This window comes from Geospiza fortis, unplaced genomic scaffold (genome assembly GCF_000277835.1).
Source record: "Geospiza fortis unplaced genomic scaffold, GeoFor_1.0 scaffold32, whole genome shotgun sequence".
Lineage (NCBI taxonomy): Eukaryota > Metazoa > Chordata > Aves > Passeriformes > Thraupidae > Geospiza > Geospiza fortis.
In genome coordinates this window covers 17,126-35,647 of record NW_005054428.1, presented here as the reverse complement: position 1 = coordinate 35,647, position 18,522 = coordinate 17,126, and the positions used below count along the sequence as shown (strand labels likewise).

The 18,522-nt window shown below is 45.4% G+C and overlaps 1 protein-coding gene across 5 annotated transcripts in view; it reads left to right on the top strand.

The window, feature by feature from the left end:
* YTHDF2 (YTH N6-methyladenosine RNA binding protein 2) overlaps positions 1 to 18,522 on the top strand; it is a 24,102-nt gene that overhangs the window by 2,525 nt on the left and 3,055 nt on the right. The window contains exons 2-5 of one of the 5 annotated variants that reach the window (XM_031061848.1): positions 327 to 351; positions 630 to 709; positions 1,698 to 1,792; positions 4,637 to 6,202. In XM_031061848.1, the coding sequence (XP_030917708.1) occupies positions 4,655 to 6,202 (1,548 nt within the window). In that variant the 5' untranslated portion in view covers positions 327 to 351; positions 630 to 709; positions 1,698 to 1,792; positions 4,637 to 4,654. The other 4 variants (XM_031061847.1, XM_005426901.3, XM_031061850.1 and 1 more) reach the window with 4 other exon arrangements.

The window sequence follows — 18,522 nt, the reverse complement described above, 5'->3', positions numbered from 1 at the left end:
TGCCTCACTCCTCTCCCGTCGCATGGCCGCGCTCCATTGTGGTGCGGCCAGGTCGGGCCTGTCTCCGCAGGGCTCGACCCTGCCGGGCCGGATCTCTCCCCTCTCCGGGCTGGGTCTGTCCCTGCCGGGCCTTGGCTTCCCCCGCTCTGACGGGTCTGTTTACCCACCCCAGATCTGTCCTCCCCTCACTCGGCCGGGTCTGTTTACCCTCCCCAGCTCTGTCCTCCCCTCACTGGGCCGGGTCTGTATCCTCACCTGAGCCGGGTCTATTCCTCTGACTTACCGCTTTCCCTTTTTCTTTCCCCACGTCGCTGCTGGCGCGTCAGAGACCCAAGGGCCAAGGCAACAAAGGTGAGATCCTGGGAGGCCGGGCGGGCCTGGCTGGGAGAGGGAGGATCCTTCTGCCGAGAGGGAAATAGACCCTGCGACCAGGCCTGGCTGCTGGGCTGGGGACAGTTTGCAGGTGATGCCTGTGCGGTGGGAAAGTGTCTGTGTGCCGTGGGCTGAGCGTGGTGTGTTAGAATTGGCAGAAGTTCATTATATTCTAGGGTTTGGCTTTAAAAACTTTAAGCTCATAATAATGGGAGCTTATTGCCTAGGTTTTTCTAACTTTACACATCTCTTCTCAGTGCAAAACGGCTCTGTGCACCAGAAAGATGGGTTGAATGATGATGACTTTGAGCCCTACCTGAATCCCCAGGCTCGCCCGGTGAGTACCTGTTGCAGGCAGGAGGACCAAGAGCAGCAAGGTTTCCTGCTCCTCCAGTGGAGGGAAGTTTGGCCTCTTTGTATGTTCCCCATCTCCACTGATTTCTTCTTGATGTTTGCCAGCTGCCTTAACTAATATTCTATCCTATATCTGTATTTCTGCTGCTAGAAATCATTGACTGCCCTTAGATTGTGGTGGGTGAGGTAGGAAGGTTTTTAGCAACTTTTTGAGAACTTCCTAGAGTTGGTGTCCAGCTCTTTTTTTTCAACGTGACTGTCTCAAAGTCACCATTTCTGCTCTTTCAGTTTTAGTGTTGTGACTGTGTTGGTTTCTGGTTCTTTACACCAGAGAAATGTGCTGAGTTGGGTTGTGAAGTTGCTTCTCATCAGGCTACTGCACCTTTCAGAGGATCAGATCAACCTTCTTACCTCAACACTAAGTCAACTGATGATGTCTATCAGGGGGATTTCTCTGATTTTTACAAAAAAACCCCAAACCCAGAGCCCACATGTGATACGAGTGTTGAGACTTTCTGAGAAGTTGAGCCAGACAGTTTTGGAGCTTTGTGACCAGATCCTGGAAGTCAAACTTGCAGCTACTTTTCCTCTTCACTTTCTCTTAGAGTAACACCACTGTTAATTGGTGTTTGTTTTCTGTAATGAGCTGCAGGGGAGTGACACAGAACAGATGGAGTTCAGCTGATTAGATGTACAAGTGAGTACATAGATAAACATCTGTAATAGCACTGGGGCAGACAGGTTGTTCTCTTGCCTTCTCTTTCCAGTTGTGATCAGTAAAAATAAGCTGTTCTAGTTTCCCCTTGCTGTATTTTTGCATATTTTTATTTTTCAGTACGTTATTTTTCTCATGTAAACGTGATGCATGTTTTATTGGAACACATGAACAGGTTACTGTCTCAGTTAAATTTTCAGCAAGTATTTTCTAGTTTGTGCTAAAGATCTGAGGATAAGTATTCTTTGTCTGTCAGCTGTTCATAATCTTCAGAATTCAGCCTGTGCATCAAGACAACTCACTGCATTCAACCCCCTGAAAAATTACAAGCCTAAGCTCAGCCTTCATAGGGTGAGAGAATGTTATTACTTTCTCAAGTCTTGAATAAAAGCAGGTGCTTTCCTAGTAGCTGTTGTTTAATGCTGTTTTTTTTCTTTCTCAGCTATCAACATCCCTAATTCCCAGCTTCTTTCTGAATATGGATGTTTTTCATACAAACTGCTGTTTTATTTAATTTCCCAAAGACAAAAAAGTTTACTATAATTTTGAAGCAACACAGTATTTTACTCTCTTTTACATGTTTTGATGAAGTATTTCTGGATCTTTAATTTCTTTCAGTGTGTCTCAGGCTGGCAAAAATTAATTTTAAAAATAAGGAAGTGGTTGTATGTGCCCCAGGAGGCAGAAACTGAGCCAGAGCAAGGTGAAACCAACAAGTTAACTTGGAGTGGAACCTTTGAGTGACTCTCAGTTCCTTGTTGTGCTGTGTAGAGTCCAAAACCTCCAGAGCTTGGTCTGGAGGGAGGCAAAAATACATAGGTATCCAGGGGTACACCTCTTTGGTGGAGATGGGAAAGGGAGTTACAGAAACTACTCTGAATAATTGAAGTAAATGAGTTTTGGAGTTGCTTCCTGAGCTCTCCACACACCCGTGAGGTAACCATGTTGTAAAGTTTCACTGCTCCGTATTTTCCCCACCTGCTCTTTCAGGTATGACTGTTACTTTTCAGTTCCCAGGAGGTTACTGTGTATTTTAAAGCTCAGATACACAGTAAATGATTTTTTAACCCTTTAAAATCCAAAAGCTCAACGGCAAGGCTCACTAAGAACCTTGGTCTGAGGTGAAGAGGAGCAGTGAATTTGAGGAAATAACTGTGCAAAGAGTCTTAGTCATGGAGAGAATGAGAAGCTGGTGTTGTTTTATTTGCATGGTAATCAGCAAGTGTGTCAGTTGTGCGAGGGCAGGGGAGCAGAGTGAGGTGCTGTGTTTGATGACAAAGCAGTGTTGAAGATGTTCAGGTGGAGAACAGCAGTGACTGTGTCCCAAATCTGCTCTGAGCTGCCTGTGCTCAACTCTTGAGCTACTCTGCTCCCTTACTACCTGTATGCAGGTGCTTAGTATTCTACAGGTCATAGCTTAATATGCCCTGTGTTGGATATGTCAAAGTTGGACATAATTGACCAGTGGGAAAATATTTTGAGCTGGCAAGAAGAAAGATTTTTTTTTTTTATCTGACGGTGATGTGCTTTGAGTACTCTTATGGAGAGAGGCTCTGCCTCAGGTTTAGGGATGGGCTGGCATGTTCCTGTTTCTTTAAAGCTGAGTTCAGGAGAGAAAATGTTACTTTTATCATTGAGGCAATAAACTTATGAAGTGATTTTAGTGGCTCAAAATAGTAATAGGAAGTTTAAGTTTCATTTGTCTTACAAGTTAGTGTCGGTGTTGGTGCTTTTGGACATATTGAGTCCTGGGTTTAGCAGGATTGAGTTCCTCAGTTAGTAGAACTCTGGATGAGAGTGAGTTTTTTTACTAATTTGCTTTTGGGAGACATTTGTGAAATCAAAGGTTGAACAGAGCATCTCTTGAGTTTTCAGGCAGTACCACAGAAATCTTGTCTCTGAACACATGGTGTTAAATAATTCCTATTAATTTCTGTAAAGTTGGGGGTTGGTTAACCCCAAACCTGTTGCTCTCCTGTAAGTAGAAGGTAGTGGCAAACCGGCTCTTTCTGGAGAGTGCCAGAGCCATCTTGAGAGACTCCCTGGATTTCAGCGTGGCATAAAATCCTCTGGGAGCTGTGCTTCGCATGTGAGTACGTGATTCAATGAAAAATGGAGCAGAGCCTGCTGCAAGCCAAGCTTTTAGCTGGGAACTGAATGCACCTTTGATCTCGTCTGTACTGGGCTGGTGTCTTGGGGGCTGGGCAGGTGAGGCTGCTGCTCACAGGTTCAAATTACTCAGGATGATGCCCATTAGCAGGACTGAAACCACTCCCCAGAGGGGACCTGGGTTTGAATGGGAAATGACAGATGTTTTCCATGTAAGCAAATCTTGGGGATGTCAGAGACTTCCCTAATTGTCAAATTAGGCATTTGTTTTTTGTAACCTAAAGTCTACTTGGATGTTAAAAAGGAGATCAAGGCATGGAGGCGCGTTTTTATTTTCCTCTCTGGATTTGAAACCTGCTTGTGCTGGTGCTGTCACTGTGCTGCAAAAGGCTTCTGTTGATTACTTCCCATTTTCAGGTAATTTTCAGTGTGTACCCACAGCATGGGAGGAGTTTGTGTTTTGAGGAATAGGCCTTAAATCCCTATTTGTTTGCAATTGCTTGGAGTATTGTGAAGTGTGGAACTTCAAATTGTAGGAATAAAGCTGTTTTCATGGCTAGTAAGTTTAAGGAAAGCAATCAGGGACACTTGTGATTTTCACTGTGTGTTCCTACTGGATCCTTTTCTTTCTTATTCTCCTTCTCTCTGCATTCTTTCCCCAGATCCTCCCTGGAACCCCCTAATATGGGTTAAGTATGTTACACAAGCAGGAAAAATCCTTGTTGGAGGTAGCTACTAGCAGAAGATGATATTTGGATGCAAGATACTGGATTTATAGCCTGAGCAGGAGCTCCGGGGATTCCCAGTGTCCAGTGTATGTCAGGAACACCACACACTCCCCTCTTGGCATGAGAAGCTTTGTCTTTAACCTTTCTTAGCCTTTGTCTTTAACCTTTCTGGGAATGGAACAGATTTTAGAGCCCTTCTAACAAAGGAGGTGTTCAAGGCTGGGCCTATTTATCTGCCCAGTCCTAAAGTAGGAAGGAGTACAGCATGGGGAAGTCTAAGGTGCCTTTACTCCTGGTCCCTTAAAATTGGTTCAACTCCTAACAATTCAGTGCTTATGTTTTTGTGGTTTTCTTTCAGAATAATGCATACACTGCAATGTCTGATTCCTACCTACCAAGCTACTTCAGTCCCTCCATTGGATTCTCCTACTCCTTAGGCGAAGCTGCCTGGTCCACAGGGGGAGACCCCCCCATGCCCTACCTGACCTCATATGGACAGCTAAGCAATGGGGAGCCTCACTTCCTTCCCGATGCCATGTTCGGGCAGCCAGGGGCCCTTGGCAGCACTCCATTCCTTGGGCAGCACGGCTTTAACTTCTTTCCAAGTGGGATTGACTTTTCAGCTTGGGGGAATAACAATTCTCAGGGACAATCCACTCAAAGCTCTGGCTACAGCAGCAACTATGCCTATGCTCCCAGCTCACTGGGAGGGGCCATGATTGATGGGCAGTCAGCCTTTGCCAATGAGACCCTCAACAAGGCTCCTGGCATGAACACTATTGACCAGGGTATGGCAGCCCTCAAGCTGGGCAGCACGGACGTGGTGAACAGTGTCCCGAAAGTCATTGGCTCAGCCGTGGGGAGTGGATCTATCACCAGTAATATTGTGACATCGAACAGTTTGCCTCCGGCAACGATTGCCCCACCAAAGCCAACCTCGTGGGCTGACATTGCCAGCAAACCTGCCAAGCAGCAGCCCAAGCTGAAGCCCAAGAATGGCATTGCAGGGCCAAGTCTTCCGCCGCCTCCCATAAAACATAACATGGATATCGGAACTTGGGATAACAAAGGGCCAGTGGCAAAAGCCCCATCACAGACCTTGGTCCAGAATCTTGCTCAGCAGCCACCACAGGTGTCTCCACAGCCCCATGGCCAACAGATCAGTAGTAGCCCACTGGTTACCCAGACTCCGGGTGGGCAGCAGCCGCCGGCACTGCCACCGCCAGCCCCACTGCCTGTGCCACCGGCACAGCCCACCCGCTGGGTTGCCCCTCGGAATCGTGGCAACGGCTTTGGCCAGAATGGAGTGGACGGTAACGGAGTGGGACAGGCTCAGGCCAGTTCTGGTTCTCCTTCTGAGCCACACCCAGTCTTGGAGAAGTTGAGATCTGTTAACAACTATAACCCCAAGGATTTTGACTGGAACCCAAAGCATGGGCGGGTTTTCATCATTAAGAGTTACTCTGAGGACGATATCCACCGTTCCATTAAATACAATATCTGGTGCAGTACAGAGCATGGCAACAAGAGACTGGATGCAGCCTATCGCTCCATGAATGGGAAGGGCCCCGTATACTTACTGTTCAGTGTCAATGGTAGTGGTCACTTCTGCGGCGTAGCAGAAATGAAATCTGCTGTGGACTATAACACCTGTGCAGGTGTGTGGTCCCAGGACAAATGGAAGGGACGTTTTGATGTCAGGTGGATTTTTGTGAAGGACGTTCCCAACAGCCAGCTGCGACACATCCGCCTAGAGAACAACGAGAATAAACCAGTGACCAACTCCAGGGACACTCAGGAGGTGCCTCTGGAAAAGGCTAAGCAGGTGTTGAAAATTATTGCCACCTACAAGCACACCACCTCCATCTTTGATGACTTCTCACACTATGAGAAACGCCAAGAGGAGGAGGAAAATGTTAAAAAGGTAACATGTTTGTGTGTCTTGTCTGAGTTCTGCAGGGCAAGAGGTGGTGAGTGCTGCCTTGCGCTGGACAAACTCTGGGCTGTGGGCTTGTGGATATTAGCCTGCCTTTTGGCTATCTGCCTCCTCATACCTGGAACCCACACCCAAATAGTAGCCTGACTTTGCAGGGAAGAATGTCCAGAAAAGCCGCCAAGGTGATTAGAGGGATTGAGTACTTCTCCTGTGAGGAAAGACTAAGAGAATTTGGATTATTATGCCAGGAGAAGAGAAGGCTTTGGGGTGATCTAATTGTGACCTTCTAGTGCCTGATGGAAGCTCAAGAAAGATGAAATGAGACTATTTACGAGGGCCTGGAGAGACAGGACAAGGGGAATGGCTTTAAATTGAGAGAATATATTTTGATTGGATGTTAGAAGAAAATTGTTCCCTGTGACGGTGGTGAGGCCCTGGCACGGGTTGCCTAGAGAACCTGTGGCTGCCCCATCCCTGGAAGTGTCCAAGGCCAGGTTGGTTGGGGCTTGGAGCTGCCTGGTCTAGCAGAAGGTGTCCCTGCCCATGAGTTAGAATTAGATGATCTTTAACATCTCTTCCAATCAAAACTGTTCCATGATTCTATGAAATAGGTGCCAGCACTTGGCAGAGCGGGGTGAGAAGCCTTGCCCAGGCCCTGCCTGCGATTGACTGTGTATTCGTTATGCTGAATCTCAGCCTTTGCCGAGTGCTGTGATGTAAACAAAATGTATTTCTGTGCCATTATTAGCTCCTGGATCATAGCAGTTTGAAACTGGAGACCCGCAAGGCATTTGGGAAGTTGTTAGAAACCAGAGCTGGGTCTTAGAATGGCTGCTAATCCACCCCCTGGCCACAGTGGGGTCAGCATGACAGATGTCTCCCTCCACTTGTAAAACCTTCAGGAACAGCAGTTCCTGTCCCTCCCCAGGCAATCTATCCCTCTCCTTAATTATCCTTCCTGTAAGGAGGCTTTGTCTAATGCCCAACCTAAATCTCCCTCACTGCGATTGCAGTCCATGCCTGGTTGTCCTGTGGACATGGTTGCTGTGTTCCTCCTTGCTCTCTTTGGGGTCATGGTGGGCTGTCACCTGCATGGTGCTGCCAGCAGTGTGGTACATAAGCTGAGCTCCCAACTTGCCTTGCAGCTGCTCTCAAATCTTCCTGTCATCATCTACTCCTTAATGATACATTAATTGAAAATCCTGCCCCAAATTCAGGAACCAGTGGGCTTTGAATCTTACTTGGGTTCAGCTGTAGTAAAGTCACCTGGGGCTGCCCTTCCCCTCAATGTGGATCTGGCTTATGTTTGATCAAAACGATAATTATAAAAATTAGCATTAGCACAGCTGGCTGGGAGTTTGCCAAGTTTCCTGATGATCTCTTTAGTTTGAGCAATGGGGAACTTTTCCCCCAACACTTGAAGAACAGAATCAGGAGCTGCAGCTGCTCACTGTGACAGTGAATGCAGTTTTAAATTTTTTATATATATTTTACATGGAGCATCGTATAAATTATAATAATTAAGCATAAATGTGGTAACTTGCAGTGCTTAGCGAAAGTCTGTAAGGGAGGAATAATAAATGGCAAGGTGTGAAGGTGTAAACTGGTGTTTTGTGAGGACCTGATTGTTTTGTGTGATTTCACCTCGTAGAATTGTTACACTTGTTGTCCAGCCTTTATCTTCCCTGTGAGGGTGGGGAAACTGGCACAGATTGGCCCAGAGAAGCTGTGGCTGCCTCATCTATGGAAATGTTCAAGACCAGGTTGGATGGAGTTGCCTGGTCTAGTGGAAGGTGTGCCTGCCCACAGCAAGGGGTGGAGCAGGATCATCTGTAAGGTACTTTCCAACCTAAATCCTTATGGGATTCTGTGAAACCCTCCAGACCTGACTTCAGGGAGCAACAGTTAGCATTGTTAGAGAGTCAGACCTTGGCACAGTGGGAGAATGCAGGGGAAGGGGGAAAATGCTCCTTAAGGACAGGTTAGGGATGGATGGATGAAAAGAGTTAATACTAGGTGTGGGTAAGCAGAAGGAGGAGGAAAAGAGAGAAGGCTTTGGGAAAAGCAGACAGAATGATGGGCTCTTCTGGAAGGCTGCTGCATTTGCTGTTTAAAGTCTGAAAATCAGGAATATACTATAAGTAAGGCTTAGCACTTTTTTTAAAGCTGTAAACTATCTTTATTCATCTTTTCAGTTGCATTTTGAAGTCTCCGCCCCTTGCTTGCTTCTTGAGACGTGCTGGTGTGGAGAGTTGAAAGCAGCAGTGATAGTCTGAGTGCCAGTGCTGCCTTTCTGAACCACGTTCTAGTGGATGCAGCAGTAGTTGATTAGGAAAGCACTCTTTCTCTGCAAAGGAACTTAGTCATAGGTCTTTGGAATTCACAGAGGAGAAGGGAGCTGTGTAAACACAGTTGGTGTTTGCTCTTTGCTATTTACTCATCCTGTGTTTCATGCTCGGGCCCGTGTAACATCTGGCACGGAGGACGTGACTCTCTGGGCCTTGGTCATTCTTACAGCAACAGTTTGACCTCCTCAGTCATTCACTGACACAGCCTGGAATGTGATTAAGGTTTCTGTAACTTCTCTTTCATGGTTTCATTGAGGAACAGTTATTTTTGGTGGAGGAGGGTTTTCTTTTTTCTTGGAGTGATTCCTGCCATGGGACTAGAGGTGCCAAAAAGCCCAAACCATGCTCTGTATGCTTGAGGCATCTCAAGTAATCACCTGAATTTAAAAAATATATGAGGAACCAGAATTGAAGCACTGGAAAGTTAAAACGCTGGTCTGGCAGTAGCTCCCTGCCTGCTTTTTGTGCTGGGGAGATTCCATTGCTCCCAGCTCTTTTGTTTCCCCTACAGTGTGAGATGTTGATGCTCTGCAGTTGTATTCTTTGAAGCTTAAATGTTTCAAGGTTTGGCTTGCTTCAAACTTATCCTGAGCTGCCGTTGTTTCATTCAGCTGCAGCTTGCCCAAATCTTTGTCTCATTTGCAGTTTGGTTGTGGCTTGCTGCCTGAGCAGATGGATGGATGATCACTTGTGAAAGTCTGGAAACTCTTGATTATTCTTTTATACTTCTCACTGTTGGTCATTTCTTCAGAATCCCCTAAAGCAGGTCCAAGAAATTAGATGAAAAACGTATAGTGTTTATGCTGTTTCCATTGTCCAGTGAAGGGAGAGGGGTGGGTAGTTAGTTTAGTGTTGAAAACACTGAAATAAATCCTCTTTCTTTTCCTGTTGCCTGTGCCCATCCTGTTCCTCTAAAGCTAATCCCCATTCCTTTTCCATGTGTTGCTTTGTTCTACTAATCCATTTTTTTAAAAGGTTTGAATATTCTCCTGACCCACAATGGTGGAACCAACTTGCAGTGCAATCTTGTTCAGAGCAGTCTTGAAACTCAGAATAGCTGCTTTTATGGTAGAGCTTGTCACTGACTTCTTCCATGTAAGAATTATTTTATCTTTGCTTTAAACAATCAAAATGACAACACAATCCCTGCCCCATGGTCATGCACTTGGATTTCTAGGAATGCTGCGTTGACCTTGTAGTAAAGGTCTCCCATAATGATCTGCTTGGTGTGAAAGGTTGACAGCTTGTGTTTTGTGGAAATGCATTCAGTGGAAAACTCCAAGGGAAGTTTATTTTGGTTCTTTCTGCCTGCTCAGGCTTGAGATATTTGGCTACTCACAGGTTCCAGGGATTTTAGGAAGGCTATCATGAAAACCAGTGCTGTGTAGAGTGTTTAATGGTCAGATTTGTAGCTGAGAAGAGACACTGTCTGCTGGGACTTTGAGTGTTGAGTCAAGCTGAGCTGTGCAGAACGGGGAGAGCTTTGGTGGGGTTTGTCATGATGAGGATCAGCCTCAAAGCACAGAGGTCGGATTGGCCAGATTGGATCTGTTATTTCTGGAATTGTGCTGCTTTGTGCCTCAGCTGATGCTGTCTGCTGGTTAAGGGAGTATTAATACTGGCAAGTGTCACTGTCTCCTCGGAACATGTGATTTAAGGGGAAACTGAGGGGTTTTGTATGAGCCTGTTTGAAATGGGCAGGCTATTTCACAGTCACTGGAATACATGAATGCTTTCTGATGGATTTTACAAAGCTCTTTTTTACTTCTTCCCAATTTGTAATTTCAGAGGGGAGGAGGGAGAATATTCCCTATAGGGTGGACCAGCACTCTTTTCTCCTGCTGTTAGAGTTGTCCTGGAGAATGCTGCATTTGCTTTGGCTTTACCGTGTTCCACAGGACAGTATTTCTGACTTGAAGATTCAATTCCTGAATATTCCGTATCAAGGCAAAGCCAACTGTTCTCTGTGGCAGCAAGGGAACACTCCTTCCACTCACACAGTTCCTTTCATTTGGTGATCCTAGGGCTATTTGCTGTTTTCTGCTCCAAATTGTGGCCGTAGTGAAATTAATTGATTGATACACCAAGACAGAATTTCTGCTATGCTGTTCAGCAATGCATATGGTTTCAGTTTATGTCCAGGCTGTTTAAATCCTGTAGGTCGGTGTCCATGCTTGTATATTTGCCCAGGAGTGGAGGAAACAAACCATCCTGCTTATTCCAGTGGCTTGGCACTGGCTGTTTGTAAGGAATATTTTGTGCTTATGATATTTTTAAGCGAGCCCTTAACAGCACTCACAGATTTTTGCTGATGTTGTTAGCGTTCAGAAACACATAATCACATAAGCGATTATATGTAGGTGCTTTTATTAAGAGCTCTGGGAATCAGGGGTGTTTTCACCTCAAATCTGATTCCAACATACATTCGAGGTTAACATGCTTTTATATTCTATCATTATATAACTTTCATGTTAATTATTAAACTTATATTGTTCTATTGTATACATAGATTTCAGCTAAGCATAGCCCCCCTTAAGCTTCCAACATAGTTTCTCATGATTCTTCCTATGATTATATAATAATTATATTTAATTACTAAACAATCATCACATCTTAACAATTATATAATTTATCATACTGCTTACACAGGTGCAGTGATCTGAGAAAACACAAAGCCTAACATTTTCAGAATCTATCTTTAGCATTTTCCAGGGTCCCATTATCAATATTCTAGCTGTGTCTACATAAAGGCGAAAACTGGAGGGAAGACTTAGATCCGTCTGATGCTCTAATCCGTGTTTTCTGCTGTGAGGCAGGGAGCTGTGTTTCCTCATCCCTAAAACAGGAGCAGCTGGGGCTAGGTGCCTTTTCACTGCAATTGAAGTGGAATCAGAGCAGTGGAAGGGCAAACCACTTGCCTTGTAGTCCTGTCTCTCACTACTAGTGTTGTGTTAGAAGTCTTTAAAATAATATTTTAATGTAATGTTAATATTATAAAATAATATTTAAAGTTGACTTGTTGATGTTAGTTTAAGGGCCTGTTGAGATGCACTGTTTAAATTTTTCAATTGTTTTATCCCTGTCCATGGCAGAGGGTTGGAACTAGAAGATTTATAAGGTCCTTTCCAACCCAGGCCATTCTAGGATTCAAGGACTGGGATTGGTGTTGGGCCAGACAGAGTGCAGGCCATCTGCAATGGGGTTTCTCACCTCTTAGAAATATGGCCTCAGCCATGGGAAATTTATTCCACACCCTGTTCTTGTGAACTTGTTCCCAGCCTACTTCTTGCCCTCTTGGTGTGGGCAAAGCTTCATGTCCCCCCACTCCAGATTATCTCAGCTGCATGATTTCAGCTCTGAGCTGTAGAATACCCTGAACTAATTGTTCTTATAAATATGTTAATTGAATTGATTATGAACATATGAATGACTTCAAATTAATGTTTTAAAATTTATAATTTTTTTTTCCCTTCAGCAGATGAATTATGATGGAGGAATGACCTTAAACTGAAATAGGGTAGATTCAGATTAGATATTGAGGAGAAATTAATTTCTGTAAGGGTTTTGAGGTCCTGGCAAGGGTTGTCCAGAGAAGCTGTGGCTGCCCCTGGATCCCTGGAAGCGTCCAAGGCCAGGCTGGACAGGGCTTGGAGCTGGCTGGTCTAGTGGAAGGTGTCCCTGTCCATGGCAGGGAGTGGAATGGGGTGGGCTTTCAGGTCCCTTCCAACCCAAACCAGCCTGTGGTTCTGTGATAAATTGTATGTGTATGGCTGGCAAATTCCCTAGAAGCACTGTGGAGGGCTTGGAATGCAGAAGGGAGTGTGTAAGCTGTCAGCAGCAGGGGTTGCTTTGGTTTTCTTCCTCTTATTTTTTGCTCCAAGAGTTCTGGATAACTTGCTGGCACCAAGGTTAAGAGCAACTTACACAGGTATGTGTTTCAGGTTATTTTATTAACATCTGCTTCCCCAGAAAAAGTTCTTATCTTCCAAGCAAGACTCTTTGCCGTCTGTTTCGTTCAGTGAAACCCCAGTGCGTGGTCTGGTTCAGTTCCCTGGATTTTTCCCTAATGCAGAAGTACAGTGGGTCACAAGACATTGCTTGAAAGCCGATTAGGATCCCAAGAAAACAGTTGAAGTGCATTGTTCTGTGAGCAGTCGATCAAGAGCAGCTCCATGCACAATGTTCTTTCCTTGTTCTTATTGAAACTGTAATTCTGCACCAGCTTTTTGCCTGAAAGAAACTGTTTTATTTTTTTCTGTTTCAGGTTCACGAAGTTCCTTGTTTCGTGTTGTGGTCACTCTCACTACAATTAGTCCTCTCATTTTCCTGCATGTTCTGGTTTGTACCTGGTAGTAATTGTGCTGTCTTATGGCTTTGTGAGTTAATAATTAGTTCCTTAGTGGTACAAATCACTGGAGGCTTGTCAGCCAGAACAGTGCCAGCACCCTGCTCTACCACAGCAGTTCCTAGGGAAGTCCCTGTTAAACAAGGATGGTCATTACCCAAACTGATGGCTAGGATAGAAGTTATTTGTAGCTCCTTCCAGTGACTAGTCCCCAGTATGAACCTTTTTAATTGACATATAAGTCATATAACAGTGTGTTTGAGCAGTTAATAATGAACCATTTGGGGTTTGTGCAAGAACTTGGAAATCTCTGGTTCTGTATAATTAGAATGTTTTTTCTTAAAAGTACAATGCTGAGCTGCTCTTTTGTGTGGTTAACTGCAGAGCTATTGTAATGTAATCCCAGTTTGGAAGATTTATATAAAATCTACCTAAAAGGCTTGTATTTTGTTTCTAATCTTGGGGAAAAAGGAAGCCACACTCTTCAGTTTCCTTCATTGTATCTATGCAGAGTGGGGAGGGGCTCTGCTCTCTCCATCTCAGCTCTGTTATTTGTGGTACCATCTGTAAAATACCTTCAGAGAATTTCCAAATTCCAAATCATCATTACAAAATAAAGGAAATCGAGAAGTCTTGATCATCAGCCTTTTGGCTGTTTCAGCCTGATTTAGAGTTCAGCTGATTCCAGAGCCATGTTCTTGATACACTTAGAGGAGGAAAAAAAAAAAAAAGGTGAAATACAAAACTGTTCCAGTGAATGTGGCTTTATGTTCCCTTTCAAGTGGCTGTAAAATGATGGGACATGCTATACGGAGTGTTGATTCTTCTACCTGAGCTTGTGAATTTGCTCTTCCTGGCTCTCAGAAGCAGGCAAATAGATCTCCTCTTGTCCCCTCACAATACAGAATATTCTCAATACAGAATATTGTGGTGTCTTTTTCTTAGCACCTTTTCGTAGTGGTGATAGCATGAAGTGTCTCTTCTGTCTTACTTGGGATGGAGGTGGTGTTTAAGCCTCAAATACCAGGACAGCTGCAGTCAGTCAGATCCAAGTCTGTGTGTGTCTCCTGTGGCTGCAGGAGCTGCGTGTCTGATGAGCACAGAGGGAGCCATTGCTTGGGTATCCCTTCTCTTTCCACTTTAGAAAGTCCTGTGTCCAGCTGGCAATAACAGTTGAGAGCAAACACCTGTGAGGACAGTACAGTACATATTCATCTCTGAAGGTTTTCTTTCCCTTGAACAATATATTGGCTTTGGAATTTACATTACCCCGAGGATGTATCTTTGTCTTTCTCAATTAATGACTTTTCTGTCCATGATCTCAATGAACTCCTTGAGCATCCACAGGATCTGCAGTGCTTCAGCTAATTTATGTGTTGTGTGGGGAAATGTGTCCTTTTGATTTGCTTTGAGTCTGCCTCATGATTCTCCCTTTTTCTTGTGTGAGAAAAGATGGTGAGCAATTATTTCACTCTCTTCTGTGCCTACTCTGCCTTTCCAGTCATCTGTCTTCCAGGCCAGAGAGTTAAAGCACAGTAGCTCTGCAGATGGAAATGCTTCTGTCCCTTGCTCATTCCTGTTTTTCTGTGACACTTCTTCAGTTCTGCTTCATGCCTGTGGAGGTGGAGATGAGCAAAACTACACTCTGCTCAGGATAAATCCTGTCTGGTTTTGTATAACAACACAGTGGTATGTTTTGTTCAGGGTGACATTTGCCTTTCTTCAGGTTAGTCAGTTTTCTGGAGTTACAGGTCATGTTTCTGATGGTTAATGGTCAGTTTGGAACCTGTACTCTTGGAATTAGGGCAGGGATTTTATGTACACGTATTGTTGAATTTTTCTCAACCTGGTAGGCCAAGTGTACCTGTAAAATTCAGCAGCTTTTTCTCACAAAGTTGTCCACTTAGTCAACTGCTGTTTTTATTACTCTGAGTAGCTTAATATCATCAGTAAACTTGGTCAGTCCTCTTTCTAGATGTTTTATGAATATGTGGAGCCACAGATTCCACTGAAGCTCTGTGGGTTTTCTGTCTTTGACGTTACACCTGCATGGTGTGACAGAGGGCACTGCCAAGGCTTTAACTCTAAAGCAGTGAAGATTTTGAAACATTAAAGTGGAGTTCCTTCCTTTTCTGAAGAGTTTTGTGGCACTTGTGGTAAGACTTTTTGCCTGAATGATTGCTTAAGGTAACCAAAGTAATGAAATGTATTTCCCTTGTAGTGATGGGGAAGAATAAGAATCTCCCTGGTTGTTGAAGACCAGGAGAATTTTCTTTCTTCCTAATGACTGGAAAGGACTCGTGTTATTTTTTTTTTTTTGTGCTCCAAAGTCAGCCAGTCCAGTTCCAGGCTGTGTTGTGAGCCAAGTTGTCCTTCCATGGAATGTCACTGGGAATCCTCCCAGCTTGCTCTGTCTCCTTTGCTCTAAATATTCATGCATGTTCTCAGCTTTTCACTATTTGGTTTCCTGCCCTGTGGGACAAGAGTTCCTATGTAAGAGTAATTAGAAATGTTTATGGGAATTGGGCTGCTTTATTCAGGCAATTAAATATGATGTTTAAGAGGAGGTTTGTTTAAGAGGAGGTTTGTTCTTTGCAATTGATTGAATCAGTTTTAAAAGGTGCCTGGAAAGATTCTGGGGAACAGCAGTGTGCCTGAGGAAATCCAATAGCACGGACCACCTTGTGTAAACCCTCCTGTAGAGGAAAAGCCTTGGCTGTCTTCATGCCCTTCTTGTCCCAGGCTGGTTGCTCTGACATGGAAATTAGGTGTCCAAGGCCATGTCTCTTCTTGGCTCCTGCTTGTTCACTGATATGAGTTTGTTCTGTTTAGAGTTCTGTGGATATATGGGTTTGCTGTGTTGGATTTTGATCTGTAGAACAAAAGGCCTGTCCTGTCATGACAAAGAATCACTTTTATTTGCCTCATCTCCTGTCTTCCTTGGAGGTGAGCCCCATTAAGTGAATGGGAAGTAGGATGAAGGTGTCAGGCTATAAGCAGATCACTACATGATTTTTATCCCCTTTTCTAGACAAGGATGTAGCTTTTTTGGTAACCCTTATGGCTTTCTAATGCTGACAACAGGAAAAGTCATGTTTGGTTTGAAAGCACTGGGACTTGAGACTGCTTGTGGAGCGTAATATACAAGTGATACATCATCCATCATTTGTGCTGTGTCTTCCTTGAGCAGATCCTGCTGGGAGGGCCATGGGCTGCAGTAACTCGTGATTTCTAAGGCAGTGATATAAGATGTCTGCCTTGGAGACACGGGCACATGGAAGTCCTGCTGGGTTGTTTGGCTGGGGATTGCATCAAACAGCGAAGTGCAACATCGCAGCCTAAGTGGGGCTGTTGAGGTGCTTGATGTGTGTCTGTGTGTACCAAGGCCAGAGTTTGATTACAGGCTCTCCAGGGAATGGTCATGGGCCCCAAGGCTGCCAGAGTTCCAGAAGCATTTGGACAATGCTCTCTAACATGGGGTGGGATTGTTGCCGTGTCCTGTTCAGGGCCAGGAGCTGGACTTGATGATCCTTGTGGGTCCAACTCAGGATTTTCTGGATGGGTGTCTTAGCATTTTGGGGAATGATACTGGGAGTTTCATTGCTCCAATGAAGGAATTGCCTGCTGTTTCCTCTATGGGCAGGCACTGGGTGAGTGATGCCTTTTGCTTGGAGGACTTTCTCAGGCCAAACTGAGACTGTGCCTGCCTGCAGCTCAGGCAGGTCCCACCAAACTAGGGTTTGTATGCTGCACAGCTGGGAGCTGTGCCCTGGCTTCTTCTCCAGGTCCTCCTTTGGCTTAGTCTGGCTATTTCCCTATCTGTGGTGTAGCAGTAAAATCCTTACCTTTGCTGGGAGTGTTGATGCTGAACCTTGGTTGTCAATCAAGGTCAGAGCCTCTGAACAGATGGGCAGTGTTGTCTCTCACTGTCATTTTGTCAGGTGCAAACATTTGATCCTTTTGTTGTTGGCTCCCCTGCAGTGTGAATATATAAGGTGATCTCATATTGCTCAATTGCTGTTATCAGGACCTGGCTTGTGACATGGCTGCAGCCCCTGGGGACAGTAGTGACAGGACTGAAGTTGCTTTGAGTGGTATGATCAGAGAGAGCTCCTGTTTGCATACTTGCTTTGTGTCAGCACAGGATTTGAGCCATGGCACAAATCAGCCATTTCCATGACGCGCTGCTCTTGCCCTTCTTGTTCCTGAGGGGTTTGATGGATGGGGATGAGTCTGAGCAGGTGTCTTTCTTATTTCTTCCCATGTGGATCAATAAGATATGACCCAAGTTTAATGAAAGTGCAGCCAAAGGGCATAAAACACTTCCTGATGGAATCCCTTTGCTCTCCAGGGATCGTATCCCAGAGCAAAGCCCAGTCTGCGTGTGCAGATGCTGCTTTGTCTTCTGGGGCTGTAGCTGGGTCGGCTGTGACACACTGTTACATAGCCTGTGGATTTGGACAAGGATGAGCCAGGAAGGACAAATGTTTGCAATGTGGTTTAGCCTTGCTGTGTATTCTGGTAGCTCTGGCTGGTGGTTGAATGATCACTGTAATGCTCCTGAGGACAAGATGTCTTGGATCCCTCTGCTCTACTCAGATGACACCTTACATGCAGTACTGGATCCAGCTCTGGGGATTCCAGCATCAGAAGGATGTGGAGCTGCTGGAGAAAGTCCAGAGGAGGCCACAGAGATGCTCCGAGAGCTGGAGCCAGGCTGGGAGAGCTGCGGATGTTCACTTGGAGAACAGAAGGCTCCAGGGGGACCTTAGAGGCCCTTCTAGTGCCCAAAGAGGCTCCAAGACAGCTGAAGAGGGACTTTGGACAAGGAGTGGAGGGACAGAACACAGGGAATGGCTTCTTATTGCCAGATGGGATATTGGGAAGGGATTGTTCCCTGGGAGTGTGGTGAGGCTCTGGCACAGGGTGCCCAGAGAAACTGTGGCTGCCCCATCCCCAGAATTGTTCAAGGCCGGGTTGGACAGGGCCTGGAAGAACCTGGTCTAGTGGAAAGTGTGCCTGTCTATGGCAAGATGAGATTTCAGCTCTCTAGCCCAAACCATTTAGGTTCTGTGGTTTTGGATCAGGGATCCACCTCCTTTCATATCCAGCCACCTTTCCTCTATTCCCCTCTGCCATGCTCCTTGAGGCAGGCTCTTGACTGAAGGGGAATGGGGACCTTTTGGGGACCCCCTTCCCCAGTCCTGGTTTACAGCAGGTCTGAAGTGAAGATGTTCACTTTGGCCCCCTCTCTAGCTTGGTGACATGGGGGACGTCTGCTCTAGGCTCTGTTCTGACACATCGGTATTTCAGGGGGGGATTTTCCCTGGGGTTGGCTCCTTATTAGCTGCGTGCAGGCCTTGGGAGCAGCATCATCTCAGCAGGAAGAGGTGATTGATTGGGGTCCAGCCGCTCAGCTAACAGGGTGATGTGTGCAGCAGGAACCTTGGCCGCTGTCCCAGCCCAGGACACTGGCCCTGGAGATGTACAAGGCATGATTGAACATGGCAGCCAGCTTATCCCATGTCTGCATTTGGGAAGTGGTTACATTAGCTCAGGCAGTTGCAGCTGCTTCCCAAAGGGATGTGTGACATTGCCATCTGTCCCTGTGTAAC